The sequence below is a fragment of the Dermacentor variabilis genome, chromosome 5, assembly GCF_050947875.1.
Source record: "Dermacentor variabilis isolate Ectoservices chromosome 5, ASM5094787v1, whole genome shotgun sequence".
NCBI lineage: Eukaryota > Metazoa > Arthropoda > Arachnida > Ixodida > Ixodidae > Dermacentor > Dermacentor variabilis.
Genome location: NC_134572.1, coordinates 44,911,760 through 44,934,537, shown reverse-complemented (window position 1 = coordinate 44,934,537; position 22,778 = coordinate 44,911,760). Strand labels below are relative to the sequence as shown.

General features: G+C 46.1%; 1 protein-coding gene and 1 long non-coding RNA gene across 10 annotated transcripts in view; one reads left to right on the top strand and one right to left on the bottom strand.

The window, feature by feature from the left end:
- LOC142582500 (uncharacterized) overlaps positions 1-22,778 on the bottom strand; it is a 104,830-nt gene that overhangs the window by 6,323 nt on the left and 75,729 nt on the right. For 6 of the 8 annotated variants that reach the window (XM_075692301.1, XM_075692296.1, XM_075692298.1 and 3 more), the window contains 2 exons: positions 1,362-1,523; positions 497-738 (listed from right to left, as the gene is read on the bottom strand). In XM_075692301.1, the coding sequence (XP_075548416.1) occupies positions 497-738; positions 1,362-1,506 (387 nt within the window). In that variant the 5' untranslated portion in view covers positions 1,507-1,523. Of the gene's footprint in view, positions 1-496; positions 739-1,361; positions 1,524-4,002; positions 4,334-21,647; positions 22,201-22,778 lie in introns of those variants that run through there. The other 2 variants (XM_075692300.1, XM_075692297.1) reach the window with 2 other exon arrangements.
- LOC142582499 (uncharacterized) lies at positions 9,926-14,984 on the top strand. Of its 2 annotated transcripts, XR_012828449.1 has the most exons (4): positions 9,926-10,185; positions 11,028-11,126; positions 12,108-12,239; positions 14,298-14,983. It is a non-coding gene; the product is annotated as an uncharacterized LOC142582499 (long non-coding RNA). The 2 variants fall into 2 exon arrangements; XR_012828450.1 differs by lacking the exon at positions 11,028-11,126 and having other exon boundaries at positions 9,932-10,185; positions 14,298-14,984.

Here is a 22,778-nt window from a genome sequence, read left to right as displayed (position 1 = left end):
CGTGAACACGGTACAGGGGCGAAGCAGATTAGCGCCGGTGGTCAAAAGTAGCGGCCGGGGTTAGGAATTAAGTGTTTAGTCGATCGCACTGTCAATTCATGTTATTATGTATTAACGAGGCACAATCCTGTGCCATGCGCATGTATCCAGGTACGTTGTAGTGCTTACAAGTAGCTTTGACATATATAAACCTGCCTATGTGAAATGTATCTCTCGAAGACAATTTACTGCTGTCGCTGAATCTTTCTGGCTTCGTGGCGCTTATCCTGTCATGCCATTACTTAAGACTTCTGTTTACAGATGCGGCAAAGAGAACGTAAACATCCGACTGACTCGAACCGTATTGCGATGCCTATCGAGGAATAAGTAATCAGAGTATCGGAAAGCCTGCCTGAAAGGGAGTTCTAGTCGCTCATCTAATGTTTTTAGAGCAGCAAGTAGACGGCATGTCGGCAGCGTGTGAATTTAAGGCCACGCAGTCTAGAGAGCAGCTCACCGGTCTAATGGGCGTGTGCTTCTCCAGGAGAAAGAAGGCCAGCTGAGCGTTGCTGATGCAGTTATCAGCGTTGAGCAGGTCGTAGCGAGGACACGAGCCCGGGTACATGGAATCGAGCAGCGCGCACAGCAGGATGCCGTCCTTCCAGCCCGAAGAGAAGTTGTCAGGAACGGGATAATTTTTCACGCGGCTCTTTACCCACTCGAGCAGTGTCTTCTTCTCGTGGTAGCCCACAGATATACCTGACGGCCAAAAGCAGCGCAGTGGAATATTAGACACAATGGGCTACGCATTGCATGGGCTGCACAACGCTCTCAAGAAGTGCACAAAATATGCTTAGCTAACTAGAAAACAACGCAGCCTTATCTACGGTTTCCGTCGGTGGCAGCTGTTTTAACGCCACCACTACGCTTCTCTCAAAGCTTTCTGTCGTGAGGACTTCGCCGAAGTTTGTCGACGCAGTGTGCATATATGACTACTTGTTTAGGTTTTGCATCTTCAGCAGAGCATTATTTCCTAGACGCAATGTTTTGATGATAGCGAATGATATATAAGGACTTCGTCATTATTCTGGCATGATTTCATTCCTAAGTGAGTGCGGCCCTTCTGGCGCACTTGCGCCTTTGTTAAGACGGTAACATTCGTTAAACGTGCACAGTATCACATTTTTTTTTGCACGCCTTAATCTTAGGAGTCGCGCAAAATGCGCAGTCGTTAGACTCGACCGAGATACCAAGCAAGTTATTAAAATTGTTCTGCGGTGTACTCCTGCGCGGTGAGGCTGTGAAGAACGATACGCATTTGCAGGTGTTCTGTAATTAAAAGCGGGAATCTGCTTTCAGGCATGAACGTGCCGCATACTTACAGCTGAGAACGTAGCAGAAGAATAGCTGCACTTTGTGCCACAGCGTGCTCGACTTCCAGGCACTGGTCGGATGCAGAATGAGGTGGCCGAACCAGAGGCACCAGGCCGTCAGCCGGCTCAGCGTCGACTGCCGGTAGTTCTCCATCACGCTCAAGATGTCCGCTGCAGAGAGGAGAAGCGCAAAGGTGAGGCTTCGATCTTGCGCGCCCTTTCTTTCTTTTTTTTTCGTTGGGGCGCATACACAAATACACCACATCGTTCAAAGTGACGCGCCACGTGCTCCGAGTTTATATCGCTGTTTATCCCGTCGTTCCTGCTTGCATAGCGTGGCTGCAGGGCCGCGAGCTAACGTCGCGTTTCTTTTGGTTCGCATTATGACCTCGACCCTCGGGCTAAGGCTGCCCCTCGGATGTCTTTTGGCATCCGAACAACCTCGTATATCCCTTCTCTCGCTTGGCACGAACTCTTCGAAAGCGTGTTCGCTGATTACGGAGCCACGGATATGTGAGGTCTCCATTGGTCTAAAAGGTTGCGACCTCAACCCTTCATTACCCACCTTTCTTTTCTTCTTTTTGTCGTATGAAAATAGCCGCGCACCCTGGGATTTTGTGCGGCCGGAATATCGGAGGACGAGGGTTGCTGCTGCATAAAAACACGCTTCTTTGCCCTTGCACATGTACTGATAGTATGTTCTTCGCTTTAGCGCTGTCCTGCACCCCCGTTCCACCGTGTAAAATGTTTAGAAACGTCAATGCCAAGTCGAAGCTCACAAATTGACAAACCATAAGGTGCACCATACTATCGGCGCCGTTCGAGGGCACGAGCTGGCTCACAATTTTCGGAAACACCATTCCGAGCTCAATCTTTAGGCAAGGACAGGCTAGGAATTAGGAAGTGAGTCAAACCCCAAAAACATTACACCGACAACATGGCGGCACGACAAGTGATCCTGAGACTTGAAGAGCAGACGTTCTTGCCCGAAATATATCTACTAAATCATCAAGTCTTGCACGATTTGACTATATGAACACCCGTCCTTCAGGTGACGGAAAACGCGCCTCGACCTTGTGTTTGGATGCTGTGCATAATTCTTCATTTGTCATTTTTTATAGCAAACTAAGGATGCAGAAGGCGTGACAAAAGCCTCTTAGTTGGCATGCCGTGTACATTCGGTGATTCGAAAAAAATAAAAAATAGACATCGAATTTCGTCGCCGCCTATAGGCGCACGGCCAGAAACTTATTGGTGGATCATATGGTGCTTCCACGCAAGACATTCACGCTATAAACTTGTGAATTATATAGGGTGCAGGTGTGTGACAGCGGCGAAATTGAGATCTGCACTACAGCCGCGGTTCACAAAACGTGTGCCCGACTGCACTATATGCGCACCGCCAGCGACTCGCAGTGAAGCCACCAGCGCCCTGCGTATGTCGTGTCGCCCAACTCCAACTGCTTATGTTAGTCGCAACGCTTAAACACGCATATACTTAGATGCACGTGCATTTAGTCCGTGATTGCGGAACCATTCATTAACTGGATTTGGATGGCTGCACTAAAGAATTTAATTATATACCCTTTTCAACGTACAGCTAGCAACATATCAACATTTGAACAGGGACGGCTGTGGAGAGAATCGAGCTACCGCCGCCAGTGAAACAGATTCAGTACATTTGTGATGACTTCTAGAACCGGGTGCAGGAAAGAACATAGATTCAAGAAGTGAAAGAGGTACAGATACGAACCAGGCGAATAGCAGCTGCACAAACTGCAGTAGTTCTGCAGAACGCTAAGCTGTAAAAGCAAACTGAATGCCAGACCAGTAATTAATAAAGCTTTCAAATTCTGGGTCATGCGTACAAGTACGTCTTTCCCGTAACGAAGAGATTGTTTTGACTGGGTTAATAAATCGTAAGGGCGCGGCATCAAACCCCGGCCACGGCGGTTGCATTTCGATGCGGGCAAAATGCAGTAACGCCCGTGTGCATTGGGTGCAGGTAAAAGAACCCCAGATAGTCAAAAATTAATCCGGAGCCCCCCACTACGGCGCGCCTCATAATCATATCGTGGGTTTGGCGCGCAAAAGCCAAGAATGTCATTGATTTTAACAAATCAGAACACGCGAAGTATGCTCTTGTCCTTGGTTTGCTTTCAGCACTTGTGTGGAAACGTGCCGAGACTCTTCTATTCAACAGCCAGCAAATGTATAGATACGGCAACAACATGAAACGCGTTTCCGGCGTCCACGCATGAATTCCACGCTTCAAAAATAAACGCGCCGTTATCATCAAAGGAATTCGCGCAAGAGGGTTTGCGACTGGATTATGTAGTCGGCAACAACGTAGAGCTATACTAGGAGAATGCCAGCATTCTTGAGAGTAGAAAAAATCGAGAGGCAGACATAGACAAAGAGACAGGAAGGACGAAGAAGAAGGAAGAAGGAGAAGAAACTCAAGTTTGCTGGCATTCTCCTAGTATAACCACGTACCAACTAGCCCAACAATCCACTCTCATGAACGTAGAGCTCGAGCGTGCGGACGCACCGCGTCGGAGATACGTCGGAAATGCGTCCCACGTGCGTGGCCCCGAACAAGCGGGCGCGACGCGGAGAACATTCGTTTGAATTGGGCACAAAAACTTACGCTTGCGCATGCCGTGGTGGAGGTATATCACGACGTGGATTTTACGCATGTTGCTTGCTTCCTTCGGCATCGCCGCCGTTCCCACACCTATAACTGCACACTTCCACGACGGAGCACATGCGTCGAAATGGTCCCGTGAGGCGCGCACGCGGTAGCTGGTTTCCGTATACGACGGCCTGACAACAGCGCGTGCGCGCTCACGCACGCACACACACACAACCAGTCCGACGTCAGGATTGAAGGCGAAACGCTCGAGTCGCGCACCGCTGGCGTTCTCGCTAGACTGGATCTCGGATCGCCGCGCCGGCGCGTATGTAAGTGAAGAGACGCCGGAAAACGACGAGAAAGGAGGTCGGCGCTTCTTGTACTTTTTTTTTTTCACTTTCTCATAAACGTGCTCGCGCGCGGCGCGTGTACGTACATGTGTGTGCGCGCAACGTCGCAGGTGACAAGCGGTGACGGGGCCGCTCCCGGAAAGTCCCAGAGGCGCGCGCGCCGGGAATTACTCGGCGCGAGCCAATACACGGCTGAAGAGAGAGCGCGTCCGCCTCGTTAAGCTCGACGGTGCGCTTTGTACGCGGAGGTATGCATGCGCGTAACCGCGCGCGTCACTGTATAACGACGCTCACGGCTGGGTTCCGTTGTTCCACGACACTGCCGCAGTTGAAGCCGCCGCGGTTATTGCGCGCCAATTACGCAACTTTTGCGAGCGGCTTCTCGAACTGTTAAATGTAACCGCCAGGCGCCTTTTCGCTATCCTCCACAGGCGACGGGCGCTCGCTCGGTTTACATGTAGCCAGCGATAACGCTTTCCGGCGAAACGATGCTGTCGAGGGCGACCGAAGCACGACGCGTCGCCGACGGTTGCGTCACGTTGCGTTGCGAAGTCATGCGACGCCCCATGTATGAACAGTTTATCGCGTGCGTGCGCGAGGCGGAGCGATTCCCGAGTAAATCCACGAGTCGCTGGCCTCCGTACTGCCGGCGTTATTCAGTCGTCTCGTCGTCTTGGAACGAAGAATTGCATGCTGTCACGAACGGTATACGTGTGCGAGCACCTAAACACGCAATTATGATGTCCGTACTTCACAGCGCGAACCACACCCCGCGCTGCCATGTCATGCCGTCGTCCTGACAGTTATTCCTTGAAAACTCGTCGGTTATTCGAAGAAAGAAGAGCAACAACCGAACAAATCAAGAACGCCGCTCGTGTTGTTTTTTCAGCAGGGACAAGGAGCGCATTGTGGCTGAAACGATAAGTGGCTTTTACTGAAACGAGTAAAATCCCGCGCCTCTGCTCAAGGCAACAACGTTGGCCGAGGAGGAGCGAGTGGTCGAGGGGAGTCTCCGAATGCTCGGCAACGTCTCTCCAGCGGCGACAAACAATAAGCGCGAAGTCCGATCTTATCGCCGCCGCGGTCCCGTCGTGGTGACCTTCGACATTTGGCACGTGCCACGTTCGGCATCACGAAATGGTTGCGCACCAGTGGATGCAGCGACGACTCTCTTACGAAGGCAACAGAGCGGACAACGACTGGCCCGTGTGTCGTCCGCGTTGCATTACAAGCCTGTTATTTTGGGAGGGAACATGCCACCGTGCACGCCGATGTGGGCGAAGTGCAAAAGACGTTCGCGTACTTAGATCCATCCCAAGTCCCGCACTGCGGCGTGCTTCATAAACAGATAGTGGTTTTAGCACGTAAACGAATCCCAGAATTTAATTACGGTGCGCATGCGCTCGCTCCAGTATAGAACATCACGGTTCACGCGCATGCGTCACATAATCTGGCAGCCCTAGACGCCGCGCAGACAAAAGCAACGTTAATCGACGCATTCATCCGTGCACCTGATGACACAAAACAGATGACGTCAGCATCTCCTCCGAAAAAGGGTGGTGTTTAGCGTCACTAAGTTCCTTCTTTGCCTTTTTTCCGTGTATTCTTCAGACCTTCTGGATCTGCGGTTCGCAGTGTCAAGTCATCGGATATGAACCAGGAGCGCCATTATAGCACGCTCTAACGAAGTTGAGGGAAAGCCAAAGTTAATGGTATGAGGGCGGACGTTTCCAAGAAATGGTACATGGTCGGAGAGTACACAAGCTTCCTTCATTCGCGGGTATTAGAATCGTGAGGAATCCATTAGCTCATAAACTGGCAAAGAATGTGACGGCATGTGGAGAAAAAAAAAAAGACGCCCAGGAAAAACCAAGCGCCTAGCCGGACTATACCGCCGCTTCCCATCCCGACGCATACCGACTGACTGCCACGGTCTATCTCTCGGGACAATGGGGCAGCAGCCAGATAGTGCTGCATAGCTAGCTGCGTCGAGTCCGGGCCGGTTTGTTTGTTTGTTTTTTTGCACGGGCGTGCGCCGCCGGCGTGGTGATAGCGCTTTATCACAACGCCGTTTTGTAAACCGAGCGGCGTATACCGCGGCCTTTCGAAAGCTAAGTGCACCTTATCGGAGCCTGCGTATAGCTTCTTTACTGTGCAGTCGGAGCTGTCGATACTCCGCTTCAATTGGAGAAAAAAAAGAAAGAAGGACGCAGACGCGGAGTCCGCAACTTCGATCCCGAAGCTTCTGTAAAATATTGTAGATAGCCACCTGTTATTGTCAATATCCATCCTCTCTATAACCTAATTCCTTCCTATTTTGTCCACATTTAAAATCGGCGCGGCCCCCCTCCCCTCCTCTGCTGGCCGATGTTCAAGTACTCAAATGATATTGCGCAACAAAAAACGACACGGACGTGAGAGGACGACACACCAAGCGCAAACTTTCAGCTAAGTTTATTGTACCACTGAAACCGATTTTATACACGTGAAGCAGTGTAGACCGCGCATGCGCTTACATGAAAATGTTCAAGTGTACGCTGTCAGCTATAGGTGCGGCTATGGCAGAATTTTCCTCTCCTAATACCAACGTTACAAAATATTATAAACACGCTGCGAGGTGCTCGTGGCATACGTGCTACAGAGAAACTAAGCCTTTTTAACGCGGTAGCATTCAGGGCCCCCTGTCGCAGGCAATCTGGTGTCGGCGTCGTAGCCGGCGTTGGCGTTCTGTGAGCGAAAATGCTAGCGTATCTTTATGCATACACACTAAACATTTTTACACCCTTATGGGTGTTAGGAGGGGTGCTTTCTGCATTTACACCCACATCCACACCCTTTTAGCACCCTTTTAGGTCGAAACACCCTATCACAAGGGTGTATACCACACATAAGGTGCGACTTTGCTAGAAGAAGGGTGCTAAATCAACGACTGAAGGGTGTTGAACGCATTGATGCATAAACCTAAGTAACGTGTACACGTCCACGCATTGAGCAAGGTGTGTATGTATTGCATTTTTAATGCGAAAGCATTTGATGGCCTTTCAGGTAGGAAAGATGGTGTTCTCCGCAACAACCATCCATATGGTACCCTGCTCATGCCCATCTTGTCATTTCCCTTGAAAGCATTCAGAACCGCGCCGCCCTTTTATTCTCTCAAATTATTCACGTCATTCTAGCGTCACGTCCATGAAAAGAACACTAGGTCAACCTGACCTTTGGTTACGTCGTAGGTACCTTCGTCTCTGTATTTTTCATAGAATATGGTACTTTAACCTTTCTCTTAAACAAAATATTTTCACCCCACCAAGTTATATCTCGTCTCGCATGGACCATCAACACAAAATTCATGTGCCATTCTTACTTTTTGCCAAGAACAGCCACTGAATGGAACCGCCTTTCCACCTCCACAGTCTCAATTTGTGACACCACTAATTCAACATCGCTGTTCAAAGTGTCTTACAGTTTGATTTTCTATTCTTGCCCGGCACTGCAAATATGGTATACTTTCACCCCTTCTTTCTGTTGTATCTACTAGGCCTTGAAAGTATGTATAATAAAGCAATAAAATGTGACGTCATCAGTGTCTTGTATGACGTCAGTAGTGATACAGAAGGTGGTAAATAGAACAACGTTAATTATGAGCAATTATGGGTAAATAATGTGTATTAGTGTGGAATAAATTCGGGTAAGGTTCGTACAAACTGTAGCAAGGTGAACTGCGGCAGATGAAGGTAGAATTGTAAAGAACACGTGACAATGTAGGACGTATCACGGTCACGTGATAACTGCAAGTGTACATCCATGAAGTCATTAAGTTTTCGCATTCCCAAGTGACTGTCGATCTTTTTCTAGGATTCTGATGTTACTGGCATGACGGCCACTCCAAAATGTATCATTGAGAAAATGTACGCACTTTCACTTACAATTTAATTATCACTAAATTTTGTGCTCACAATTATATTATCATGCAATTAAACACTTCTAAGACAAACTGCAATAGCAGAATGAAAACGCGCGAGCAACTTGCACAATTCTGCACGAATGTTTCGGTGTCCTTAAAACCCCAACAAAAAGTGGCGAAATTAAAGAAGCTGTGGGGATACATTGCTGAACAAACAGGGACGTGCTGTCAGACGAGCCTCTCCTGTACAATCGCATCAACGCACAATTTGCTTGGTGAAGCCATAACGTAGACATTTATAGCGGCGAGATCACGCTGGAAGTTCTCAAATCCGAATCTCCACGTACCTTGCTTGAGAGGAAGCTTTAGCTCGGGTGCTCCTATCTAAATACATGTAAAAGGAGAATTCGTTTTTCTCGGCAACCACTGCACCAAATTTGACTAGGTTTGTTGCACTTAAAAGACAAACCTAAAATCTAGTGACTGTTGGTTTCGAATTTTTGAGTTAGGTCGTCAATTTTTTATTAAAAATTGGCAAAAATCGAACATTTTCAAAAAACGAAACTATCAAGTTTACAACTCTGTAACTCAACCACTAAAAATGATAATACAATTCTGTGAATTGCATCTAATAGTACATCTAAAGCGGACAAAATTGATATGTTACACATGAATACAAAAAAATTTAATCACAGTAAAATACAACTTTTGCAAAACCGTTGTAACCAACGTAACAAATTCACGTAAGATGTAAAATGACATATTGAATTTGTCCGCTTTGAATGATCTAATAGATGCCGTTTACAGAACCGCGATATCAGTTCTTGATGCAGGGCTATGAATTTGTAAACTTCGTGCTTCTATTTTTTTCAAACGGTCAAATATTTGAAAATCGTTCTAAGAAAATTCAAGCCCTAAATCGAAATTCGGCTTCTAACAGTCACTAGAATTTAACTTTCTCTTTCAAATGCGACAAATTTCATCAAAATCGGTCCAGGGGTTATCTCATAAAAACGTTTTTGCGTTTTACATGTATTTGAATAGGCCGCGTCGGAGTTGGGCCCGAGCTAAAGCTTCCTCTTAAGTTATTCAGAGTTTTACTAAGCTACTGGTCTGCTTTCTAAGCGCATCCTCGGACGCAGTTTGTAAGGCTCAGCCTATATATTAGGGGTTGGTGTCGTCAAAGCTGTAATTGCTTATCCACAGCATACGCTCTTACAAACACATTCTTCAGTCGCCTCATGAATGCTTACGCGTCGCTGTCCCACGACCAAGATGTGAGGGTCTTTATCGAGCCAGGATATCGCTGTAACTACGCTGTGACCTCGCAGGGTTGCTTCGTTCGGACGCAGCAAATAATCTAATCGCACCAGCAGAAGAGCGCCGATCGTCTCGCTCACGGTCCCGATTTGTGTACTGTACCCTCAGTCATGCAGCACAGACTGCGCCCCCCCCCCCAAAAAAAATGCTCGGCACAAAACGTAGTAACAACTACCCGCCTCACCGCTCTAGTTGGAGACCAGAACGAAGCAGCAGCAAACAGGCGGCCATGCGAGCAAGCAAACCTGTCAGAATAAACGTTCAATTTGCGCGGCCGCCCCCTGCCCAATGAAAAGCGACCGGAAGTGACGGGTGGACGCTGTACAGTCACATGCCGTCACTTCGGCGCGCGGCAGGACGGGAAGGCGGAAGCTACGCCATTATTGCATTCTCTCGCTACATGAAATGCGTTCGCGTCTCGCGCTGTGCGAAATAATTTTACACGTGTGATTAGTTTTGTGCGCGCTGTAGAAAAAGGTGTGGCCCGTGCTTTGTGTATTACTCGTGCTCCACTTCAAAGCAAAGCGTTCGTACGCACTGGAAGATGGATCCACGGACGCTGAGACGAGCAGTTGCAATGTGCCCTGTGTCGGCGGTCGGTAGTACTGCCATAATGGGAATTTTCAGGCAAGTGCCCATTTATTTGGTATTTCTTTGGTGGGGTTACGTGTTTTTCTTCGCTCTAGAAGTTTCTTACTGTGATCTCGTAGCATAATTCACTAATGTAAGAGCAAGAGCAGCTGCACTCCTAGTAGGCCAAGTTAACTACCTCGATCGCGCCCCGTCTTATATCGGGCGCGGTGCGCCTGCATAGTTACGCTTTGTTTCTCAGCGCTTGAACGTTCGTAGATGTGATTCTTGTGTGCGTTCAGCGTGGCTTCTTGTAATGTGGTCGACCACTTTTGCGTCGCGTAGAAAAAGGACGGCTGACTTTGCCACCTTTCGAAAGAAGTGGCGCGGTATTGGTTCTCCTTGATGCGGTCGCGTGCTGCTGTTGCTGCTTGCCGGGCGCCTTTAGCATGTTTTCGGCTCGTTTTGTCTGTGCGTGTGTGCGCGCTCGCGCTCGGCTCGATTCGTGTGTGCGCGTGCGCTCAGCTTGCTTTGTGTGCATGCGCGCGTGTGTGTGTGTGTGTGTGTGTGTGTGTGTGTGTGTGTGTGTGCGTGCGTGCGTGCGTGCGCGCGTACATGCCGGTTTGTATGGGCCGGCGTGCTTGCGTGTGTCTATTGCGTACGTGTTGTGTGAGCTTGTTTCTGTGTGGGTCGCTGTGTGTGCGTGCACGTGATAGCGTGTCTGCCTGCATGTATGTGTGCTTGTTTGTGTTTATCAATGTGCGCGTGCGTGCTTTTGTGTCTGCGCTTTGAGAGTGCGTATATTTGTGTGCGCGCGAGTGCGTTTTGTGTGCGTGCATATGTATTGCATAAGGCCGGTAGAGTTTTACTCGCAATAAAACTCTTCCAATTTGGTGCAGCGAGTGTTGCCGCCTGAAACCCGAGTTTGGTTTCAAGCCAACCTGGACAACTGCTGTATGAGGCGCCATTTCTCAGGAGGATCAGTGGGAAGGCGTCAGGTATACGCTTCCTCCTTTTTCCCTCCTCTGCCCTGATGAATTGATATCCTTGATTGTTATTCTAAAGGGAACGTTACATCCAGAGCATAAATAAATGATTAAGAAATCTGGTAGTGTGTTTCACCATTACACTAATTCTGATCTTAAAGACGTGAATTTCCCATTAGCCCACATTTCCGTTGATACAGACAACCGCTGAAATTGTGAGCAGCAGGTTATTCGAGACGTCCTACGTATATAGCAATTGTCCTCAGGAGCTCTAATGAATTTTGAAAATTTGGAGTGTTGTTGTGCTTTAGAGGTATCATATAGGTCTCTCCTTGTAGTTTGCATGCCCTTCGAGAGCTGTCACCTATAGCCCTATTGAAATTCGTAACTACAGCTTGGAGAACTAGGGAAGCTGCAAGGCTTGTCCTGGCTCTCGAGAAAGTGTTTAAGCTGGAAGTGTAGGTTGAGGAGTTTGGGGTTGGTCACACGAAGGCTTTTTTATGCCTTAGCAGTAGGAGTGTCAAAGGATAAAAATGCAGTGTGTCAAGCGTGGGAAGCTGCTTATGTGGTAGAGGCTTGTGTGTTTGTTGTGTGTGCGTGTGTGTGCGCGCGCGCGTGAATGCATGCGTGCGTGTATGTGAATTCGCTCCTCACAAGGGATTGTGTGTGTAAGTGAGCTACTTCTTTGCTGGTGCTATTTGCCAAAAATTGGGAAGAAAACACAATGATCAATATAACTTGAAATATAAGCGATACAAAGCATGCTGGCAGAGTAGCGACAGCAGCATATGAGCATACAAACGTGCAGCTGTGTGACAATGTTAATGCATGACTGCAACATCTGGAAGGAAGCTTGCTTCTTTTTCAGTAAGCAGCACAAAGTCCACATTTTTTGCTTTTCTCGTGCATCAAAACGAGGCTCATTGCCAGTGATCTTGTCTTTCATTCTAATAGCATTTGTTTATCTTGAACTTAGAGCGTTGTTTCTCGCAGGTCATGCAGATGATAGCAGCAATTTCACAATGCCCAGCCTTGGTGCCCTCCATCAAGAGCAAGCCACTTGCATTCGCCTTCAGGCAGATAGATGGTTGATGTCTTCTAGGAAGCAGTTGGGAAGACAACATTGTAAGTAGATATAGGTGTGAAGTTTAATATAGTAAGTCAAGTTATAATTTAAAACTCTGAGGCTCCTTGGCGGCCTAAGCTTGATATTATGTGCAGTTGTGTGTGTTTTTAAATATTGCCGATTGTACTGCATACTGCAGGTATGACTGCTGATCCAAAGCATACACTTGCATTTTCTTGATGGCCTTTCATATTGAGGATTTTCTTTGTGCAAGAATATTCAGACTGGAGCATTCCAGCATGATATTCTTTATTGTGCATTCAGTGCTAATTTTGTATGACCTTCCTGCTACCAATGTTTTTGCAGGAAAGGAATATTTCTTTACTCTATGCAATAACCTTGTTATTTGCTCGTTGCATTACTCTGCTACCTTTAATTTAATCCCGTATAATTCTCAAAACCTTAAAATTTGAGCTGTTTTTATTTCAAATACAATATCAAAATGCGCCGGATTGCAATGTAGACTACAAGGGATTTGAAGAAATTACAAGAAACTAGGACCTCTCATGGGTGTTAAAAAACACTTCCGCAGGCATTGCGCCTATTTCTTGTACTGAGCTAGCTGCTCATGAATATTGCAAGCATATGTCATTTCACACAGTTTTGCAGGATATAGTAGGCTTATCATTGTCACTGAGCACAACCTTTCCTCATTTGCATCATGAAAATCTGCCTCATGCTTAATTTGGGACAAGTCTTGAAAAATGAATCTTTCATAATTTTGAAACTACACAAAGTATTGGTTGGGGCTTGGCAGTTTTCAGACAACTTGACCATGTTGAACCTAGCCATTACAAGACGAGAAAAAAAAACATGCGCAGGACTCATTCAATCAAATGCAATGCTGTGGTGATTTTCCATGTGGAAAAATGTACTTTTAGGCGGGAGAGGGTGGGTAGCCAATTTACAACCATAGCGACTCATGCGGGTAGTGGCAACACAGGATGAGAAATGGTTGTGGCTCTGAGGTTCATTGAATATGAACACTTATATACAATCCCTCCCGCCCCCCAATGAGGGGTAACCGTGCAATATATTTTGGGTGGTAAAGATGATTTTTTAGGAGACGAGAAATTTCAGGCTCTAGTTGAGAGGCTACATAAAGAAGGACCATGTATGTATTCGCAGAATAACATAAACTGCCTAGGAGGGGTATCACAGTTTAGAGCATGAAGTAAAGAATGGGAGCATGACGAAGGATCATAAGTTTATTTAAACTTATGATCTTTGGGAATACTACTTTTCACCATATCGCCAAGCTAACCCATTGAAAGAAAGGGGGCCTGCTCTTAGGAAAATAGTTAACACATGCTAAATTTTCAAGGAAAGTATGCCGAAATGTCAGTTCTTACTAAATTAGTAAATAAGAAATACACAATAAATTTAAGTATACAGAAATGGTCTAATAAACTGCATTGGAGAGTTGGAGATTGTTGGGCTGGATGCAGGTATTGCAGGGCAAATGAGAATGCCAGTGGGGGTTCCCTCATTTTCATTTTGTGTGCACTCTCTGTAAAACTACTCTTTGTCTTCTAGTGTAATAATGTTGTGTAAAAACAGCCATTTTTAACGTCTTGTGCATGTCACTCTTAATGTGCCATATCCCGTAAGGTTCTCAGCTGCAGTACTTATAAAGTGTAATGCAGAGATATATTGCAGATTTCATGTCAATTTATATTCAGGGCACATACACACTCTTGGACAAATGTCTGTTGAGAGATGTCATTGCTAGTGTCATTAAATTTAATTCACTCTTATTTTCTACGGTGAAAAGGCTACTGTAAATTTATTTGCTTTTGCTGCTGTATGTGCCTTGTATTCAAAGTGACATAGAGGTTTAGTGTTCACAGTAAATGCAATTCCTAAATTTGCAAAATAAAAATTTCTCCTACCTTTCACCTGTCTTGCCCAGTTACCTGAGCTGTGCATTGTTCCCAGTCACATTAATTAAGTTTGTTACTTTCAGGAGCTTGTTGCCTTATCAAATTTTCCACAGTGTACATGCGTAATTGCACAGAGTGAACTCTCATGATTCTCTTCTTATTTTTCTAATGCAGGACGCAAGATTCGAGCAATGCCATGCGCTGCATTTATTGGTCAAGATGCTCAGAGAATGGAGTCCCAGCACCTCGTGGTTAACCGTGAACATTTTTTTTCTTTTGGAAAGCTAAACGTCATTTGCTGCATCAATTGCATTTTTGCAGCTCAGATGTGTACTATATTTTTGTAATTTTGAATCAATTAATATTCACTGTGCAGTATAAAAAATGATGTACAGTGGGAAGGACAAGGACTGCGAGAGATAACATACACTGCGCTGTCTTCCAACAATATTTTATTGCGTTGCCACATAGTGTGTTTATACACAAGAGGGGTCATGGGGGGGGGGCGCAGAAAATGAAAGGCAGTCACAAGGGGTGTTCTAACATCAAGTCGATGTACTAAGAACATGGAAACGAAAAAAAAATCACAATATATATCTGTGGAGATACAAGACTTCACTAGGGGTCACCGTGATAGAGGGGGAACTAACGCACACACTACCCAATTTCCTGGTGCAATCAGCTTCAATAATGTACCGGGTGAGCTGTGTCTCGCTAGAACTTGCGTATCTTCAAAGAGGGGCATGCAGCAGCAGTCCCGGCAATGAATACCCAAGTGGCCTTGAACAGTGTTATGGACGTTATAGTGCACTCTTAAACAATCATTTAGGCACCTGCCTGTCCGTCCAACGTATTTACTGCCTCAAAACAGGGGAATATGGTAAACCACATTCGGTCACATATCGCAAAATCTTTTCTGAGCCCGACAGAGCAAGAACTCTGACGCGATTTAGGCGCGTTTACATGCTTACAGAGCTTTGCCAGCTTTTCCGGGGCTGAGAAAAAGACTGGGATTCCTGGAGGTTGACGAATCTTTTTTAGCCTATCGGAGACATCATGCACATACGGTAGCACTGCGAACCTGTGTCTTTCAACCAGCTAGTTCCTTGACTGTGCTCATCACGTTTTGTGCCCTTCAGAAGCTGTTCCGCTATGGCTGAAATTAAGGCCAAAGGGTAACCAACCCAAGAAAGGTGATCAACCTGTGCAGCTATGCTATCTTGCATTTCATGTGAGCAAGATTTATTGAGGCTATTAACGAGGCAAAACTTCACAATACCTTGTTTAACAAGCTTTGAATTTGCAGAGTTAAAGGGCAAGAGTGACTTTTACTTCTCGGTTCAAAGCACTAGCACACCTGTTTGTTTTCAAGGCGCTGCCTGAGATCTAGAAAGCGCAAAGAATCATCAATGGGGACCTCATTTGTTAGTTCTAGAGGCTGCAGCTCTTAAAGATCTTCAAGTCTCCCAAAGCAGCAGGCTCTAAAGCGTGATCAGTGCGATCAATAAATACCAGGTAGTCGTCCACAAACCTGCACACTTTGACAACGCGAGACGCATCCAGGTGACCTTGAATGTTTCAATGATGATTAGCTAGATAAATATCAGTGGCGGCACCAAGCATGATCCTTCACAATATACAAATAAATGGTGTTTGTATAGGATCATGCGTCACGCCGCAACTATGTGATATTTATCTAGCTCATGATTTCGATATTGAAGGTCACCTAGATGCATCTCCTGTCAAAGTGGGCAGGTTTGTAAATGGCTACCTCGTATTTATTGATTGCACTGATCACGCTTTCGAGCCTGCTGCTTCGGGAGTCTTGGAGATGTTTAAGAAAGCCTCTACAACTAACGCATGAGGTCCCCATTGATAATTCCTCGTGCTTTGTAGATCTGAGGCTGGTGCTTCGAACCGAGAAGTAAGAAGTCACTCTTGCCCTTTAACTCTGCACACTCAAACCTCGTTAAATGAGGTATTAAAAGTTTTGCATCCTTAACAGCCTCAATAAATCTTGCTCACACGAGATGCAACATAGTCTTGCAGCACAGGTTGATCGCCTTTCTAGGGTTACTACCCTTTGGCCTTAATTTCAGCCATAGCGGAACAGTTTCTGAGCGACACAAACCGTGATGAGCCTGCTCAGTCAAGGAACCAGCCGGTTGAAAGACATCAGTTCGCAGTGCCACCGTATGTGCATGATGTCTCCGATAGGCTAAAAAAGATTCGGCAACCTCCAGGAATCACAGTCCTTTTCTCAACCCCGGAAAAGCTGGCAAAGCTCTGTAAGTGTGTAAACGCGCCTGAATCGCGTCAGAGTTCTTGCTCTGTCGGGCACCGAAAACGTTTTGCGATATGTGCAACGAATTCGGTTCACCATATTCCCCTATTTTTAGGCAGTAAATACGTTGGACGGACAGGCGGGTGCCTAAATGATCGTTTAAGAGTGCACTATAACGTCCATAACACTGTTCAAGGCCACTTCGGCATCTATTGCCCTGGAACTGGCTGCGTGCCCCTCTTTGAAGATACGGAAGTTTTAGCGAGACAAGTCATCCGGGAAATTATAGAAGCAAATTTCACCAGAAAACTGGGTAGTGTGTGCGTTAGTGCCCCCGCTATCACGCTGACCCTAGTGAAGTATTGTATTTCATGATATAGAAATTGTTTTTTTTTTTTCAGGTGACCACGTGCTAGTACAATGACTTGCTGTTAGACGCCCCTTGTGACTCATTTTCTGTGCATGCCCGCTCTTGTATACATACACACAATGTGGCAACGCAATAAAATATTATTGGAAGTCAGCGCAGTGTGTCGTCTCTCGCAGTCCTTGTAATTCGCGCTGTACGTAATTTTTTCTCATTAATTGCCAACTATCCCAAGGAAGCACCTTTTTCAGTGTATTTATAATGTTTGATACGACCATTTGCTGGCAAATGTTAACAGTGTGATATTTAACTTGAACTTTTACATGACTGCCTGTGTTCTTTTAGTAACCAGAGTATGGCTATTTTATTAAACCATATTTGCTAATTTGCATACTCACATGCTACAGCATGCCCTAATCTTGTATTATTGCATCTAAGTGCAAATAATTTAAAAATTTACTATGTATTTTAAAACACTGTTCACCTTTCGTGCTCAGCAAAATCGTTTACTCAACAGTGGTTTGCTTTTATGAGGCCTTCTACTGCACTTTGCACCCACACAATAGTAAATGTGGAATATTCACTCTTGATTTATAGTAAGAAAATAACCTATTTTCAAACTACATATTGTATATGTACCAGTGCCTTTGGGTTACAAGAAAAATTTATAGAAACTGGAATTGTAATTAGAAAATCTGCTACGCAGCACCTTTAGCACAGAGAACTCTCGTTTCACAAAAGAGGACAAACTATGTAGGCACTAAAAAATTTACATATTTTTCGTGCTCAAGTAATCTTGTTAGAAAGAGAAAATTAGCAATAAGGCTGCTGGCTTAAGCCTCCCTTAAAGCACGTCTACGCTTCGAAAGTATTGTTTCAGTCCGAAAAATGTTGGCCAGTTCTGCTTATATCGACTTTCCAAACTTTTCATAATGCCTTGCGATTACATTAGTTTACAAAATAACGTGTCTTGTGCATTTGCTCTGCATTTCAATTGCTTCCCTAATTCACCTTTGCAATATCCCTTTTTTTTTCAGGGCATAAAAACTTGAATTTTCGTTCATTGAGCCTTATACTGAAAATTTATTCCTTTATGTGGCCCGAAACACTGCAAGGTCAACTCAGGCTCTTTCAGTGCCGCTATACATAGTTTCTTCTCTAAGAACAGATTTGATCAATACATATATTTTAGATACCTTTGTGGGAAATGTACATGTTCTTGTAGTTACCGATGTGTTTGGTGATTGTGCATGTTTATATTTCCTGTGATTTATGTATATCTTGTACTCTGTATTGCAGCATGCAATAAATATATTTACATTTTTCTTGAAAATGCAGCATATATCGGTACCAGTCTGTGTTGCATGTTATGTGGATCTGGAAATCGTGATAACCGTTGGTGTTGATATACATGCTCAAAAGTGACATTTGCTAGGTTGTATTTGTGCAGCGAAGACAGAGTTTGCAATATACACCATGAATTACTAATATGTATTGTGATCCACACGTATAGGTGTGTGTGTGCCCATCGAAGCTTCAAGGCCGGCTGTTCGACGGTGCGTTTGGTAGCCGAACTTGAACCTTCGGACACACGCGAGAGTTACGCGTGGATCGCTGTACATAGTAGTAATTGAAGGCGTGTACTGCCGAACCTGCCTTCCATACACACTAGAAATAAAAGGGTGTACACCCTTCCAACACCCCCATAGATGGGTGTTGATATGGACTTGCACCCCTACACCCTAAATTTATTTTGCTGGACACCCTTCCTCTAGGGTGCTATAATGGCACCCCAACTGTAGGGTGTAGACAATAGCACCCTTAGGGTGTTCGTCTGGCGACAAACTGATTTACACCCTTAAGGGTGTTAAAATGTTTAGTGTGTATGTATATGCGACGCCTTGCCATATGACATGCGGTATATGCGGGTTATATTGCCACACCATTCTATCGCGAAAGTGCTCATACCTTGTCTTACATTCTCGACAAAAAATTATTCCTCGGAATTTTGAGAATGACAGCCCACAAACAAATGTCATGAAACAAAACACCGACAGCGCATGCCTTTTGTGTTCAATCTTAGATTGAAATATTAAAAGTGCGAAACAATGGACAGTTTTAGTTTCGCGTTTGCTACCAAACGTAAAAGTATTACGTACGTAAAAAATGGCGTCGTCCTCACTGCGCACGCTCAGAACGTTATTGGGTTTCTGCGGTTTACGCGCGCTATGATAACGTACGTCATTTGGCGAGTTTAACGTCCGTAATGTTTACGGACGCTAAGAAATAGCGTTTTCGAACATGGCGGCACCCATGACTCCCGCTACAGCGGGAATTCTCGTGATGGCTACGCTCTCACTCGCGTCGATCGCGAGTAACTATTGTAGTAAGCTTCCGTTTTGCCTAAACTCACCTGAAAGGTTAGTTATGAGCGCATGGCACGTCCATTTTCTGAGATAGTTCGGCGATTCTGGCGCCCGTACGCCTAACCAGACGCGTTCACATAGCAACAGCAGGATGGTTGCTAATGGACCGTCTTGGCTTGGATACGTTTGGCACGAGGCACCAGACGGCGCCCTGTTTTATAACATTTTATTTACGCTTGTGTTTCCGTAAGGTAAACTAAAAGACTTGAAAAGACAAGCACCGTAACGTCTCGCAAAGGTGCTTGCAGTTAACGTACGTAGGGCGGCAAACGCTATTCTAAAACTGTCTAATAACAGTAACCTGGAAATTATGTAATTTTGTGGCGCGGCTGTGCACTGTATCCGGGATCGGCGCACGCAAGAGGCCGCGTTTCTACCAAAAAGCTCGCCTTCGTGCGTGGCGTTCACCGCCAGCGTTTCCCTCTAAACGTTACAGCAGCTGCAGTTGTCGGGAAGCGTGAGAAGCAGTCAGGGATCTTTGAATGCTATCGTTTTCCACTCTTAAAGGCGAATCGTAAACGTTCTCCAAATTTTCTTCAAAAAGTGAAAGAATTGGTAAATACTAAAAAGAAAAATGAGTTCGAAACGCGCGCAGGCTGCAGGATAACTTTATTGTTTGCCTATTCAATTGTGTGTTTTCACTGAAGGAAATTTGAAACGTCGGCAGCTGATATTGCTGAGCAGATCACCGTGATAAATTATTGAATTACTAAGAAAGTATGACACGCTGTGAAATGAATCTAAATATAATTAACCATACTAAATAAGAATGATTATTTTGGCGGTATTTAATGCCCGATTCGTGCACGGTAAATAAATACAATCACGTCTCGCAAATACTCGTAATAGCTATGACACGCCAGCACCGAAACCGCAACGGTGCTGAATATTTGGTAACGAATATTTTCGGAATGCGTTTACGATTTTACGATTTTGACGCTCAGCATTACTATACTCGCGGACAACTTTCTGCGGATATGAAGGGAAGGCTATGAGCACGTGGCTGCTGCACATGTGTAGCCGCGCCAAGTAGTCCGGCAGCGTTTGACAGTGCTTTTGGTTGCTCGGAACAGACGCTGAATATACCACGCGCAACCGTCTCGCGTTTCCGCCGACGCGGAAGGAAAAAAGCCGCGAAATAACTAAACCTTTACACGCAGGGGTCTATTCTATCTTATTTAACTGTTGCTAATAATGTATTGATGTTTTGCCTTCCCCAGCCTAGGCTAACCCGGATGAAAACGCGGGTCTCTTTTCAGAAGCGCTCTCACTTGTGCGCGCTTTGCCTTCGTAGCCACAGAAAGTTGTCCGCGAGTATAGTAACGCTGAGCGTCAAAAGCGTAGAACTATACGCATTACGAAAATATACGAGGGTGTGTTGTGTAAGACGTACAGTCAAATAAGGCAGGCAAAAACAATAAAAAAATAATAAGGCGTCCTCTCACGCGTTCAGGTAAAAATAAACCACTTCGCATTACGTGCCATCAATGTGCAATGACGTCACGTGATGGAGCTCCCATAGCACCCGCGTTCCACCCGCGTTCTCAAACTCGGCTTTTTCAGAAAAATTTGGAGGACGCTTAGACGAAGGAATAGAATGCAACATCATTCAAATATCCCTGACTGCTTCTCACACCTCCCGGCAACTGCAGCTTTTGTAACCGCAATGTTTACCGGGATACGCTGGCGGCGAACGCTATGCAGGAAGGCGAGGTTTCTGGCAGAATTGGAGCCTCTTGCGTGGGTCGATCCCGGAGGTAGTTCACAGCCGCGCCAAAAAATTTACATCATTTTCACGTTCCTATTATTGTTTCGCACTGTTAATGTTTAGATCTGAGAGGATTTAACATAAAAGGCATGCGCTGTTAGCGTTTTGTTTCATAACATTTGTTTGTGGGCACCCGTTCTCGGAATTCCGAGGAATAACTTTTTTAAGGGTGTACGACAAAGTATGAACAACTTGACGTGCAACTTGACGTGCGATAGCTGTTTATCTTGCGAATGCAATGGTCTCTCCGGTATACTGACAAGCATTACAAAGAGAGCTGGGACAGCCTCGCGGGGACCGTGCGATGCAAGTTAGTGCTTTGAGCTAACGTCATTCTCTTTCCAAGAACATGTAGCATGCGGCAGCGAATACATTGTAAACGAGCTGCTTATCGAGAAGCGACATGTCGATGTAATTATATGCTGTTTACGCGTACAAACGGGTTGGCCCCGAAATGAGCTTGAAGGCTGCAAACTCGGCCCGTCGCCAGCGTTCAGCAGGTAACATATGCGTGCAGTGCACGCGGCAAAGGAAAGCTGTAGAACGTTATCCTACCACCCAGTTAAAGCGTACACAATTCGATTCTCCGAGGGAACTGGCGTTCGCCCTTACTCAAGCACAAACAAAGTCAATGCAAGTGATCAACATACACAGGAAACACGTATAAGCATGTACGTACGGCTGGCCATCCACGTAGGGCGCGAAGCGCCATTTGAGGCTCCACTACGATAAGAGAGATCGGTGCGTCCTTCTCACTCAAACGGTGCGATCGCTGCAGAACGAGTGGCGGCGGAGGGAGTCGTGCGACTCGCCGCCGCGCAAAGTATACGATCCGCGAGCGGATCGCGATAACGACGCCGGCGTATAGTAGACGCACGTCCAAACAGCGAGACTGTCGCACCCGGACTCGCAATGCAGCGACAGCTCCTGCAGGAACGCCTCGCACGCTTTCGCTGTGGCGCCGGGGGATGGCGTCTTGCGACAGTTACATAACGCTGCGCGCGGCGCGGCCACCGTGTGCATATATGCCGCGATACATGTGCCGTTACGGCAGCGCACGTGCGAACACGCGTATAGCTACGGAACGACGTTGCCGAGTCTATATATTCCAGGGGAGCTGGAGCCGACGACGTCAAGGACCCGGCTTGATAAGCGAGCTGGCGTCGGGAGATCCGACGCTGACGCGTCGTCGCGCGCGAGATGTGTGTACGTGTTGTTATAACAGGCAGTTTTGTGCTCGTCCCGAGACCGCTTGCGTAACGACCGGCACCCCCTCCCTCCGCGTCGCCGCCGACCCGAAATGACGGCATAGCGAACGAAAAGCGAACAAAGGAAGAGAGAGAGCAAAGACCGCATTGTTCCGGTGAAAGAACCATATATACGCGGCGGAGCTTGCTTGCTCGCTTGCTTGCACCGCATAATCAACACGTGCCATGGCGCGCCGAGTGACGTCGATCGCCCTCGTATCTTCACAGCGTACGCGCGTCACCACTGCGAGCTACCGGAAGGGAGTCAACTAATTCATTCTTAACATCTGGGTTGCATAAAGAAAAAAAAAAAAAGAAAGACGGCGTTGTTCAGTTCCCGTCAACTTATAGGCGAGCTCTGGAGGCTGCGACTCCGATGTGCTGATTCGGAAGCTTTCATTTCTCTTTTGTTTCTTCTTTTGTTTTTCGCGGGGGGTTTAGCAATAGGATAACTTACTTATGGGCGTTACAGATTCTGCAGTCAAACATATTTTCTACGTAAAAAGGAAAAAAAAAAGAAAGAAAGAAACAAGATCAGAGACGGATCGGTCAACAAGAACCGC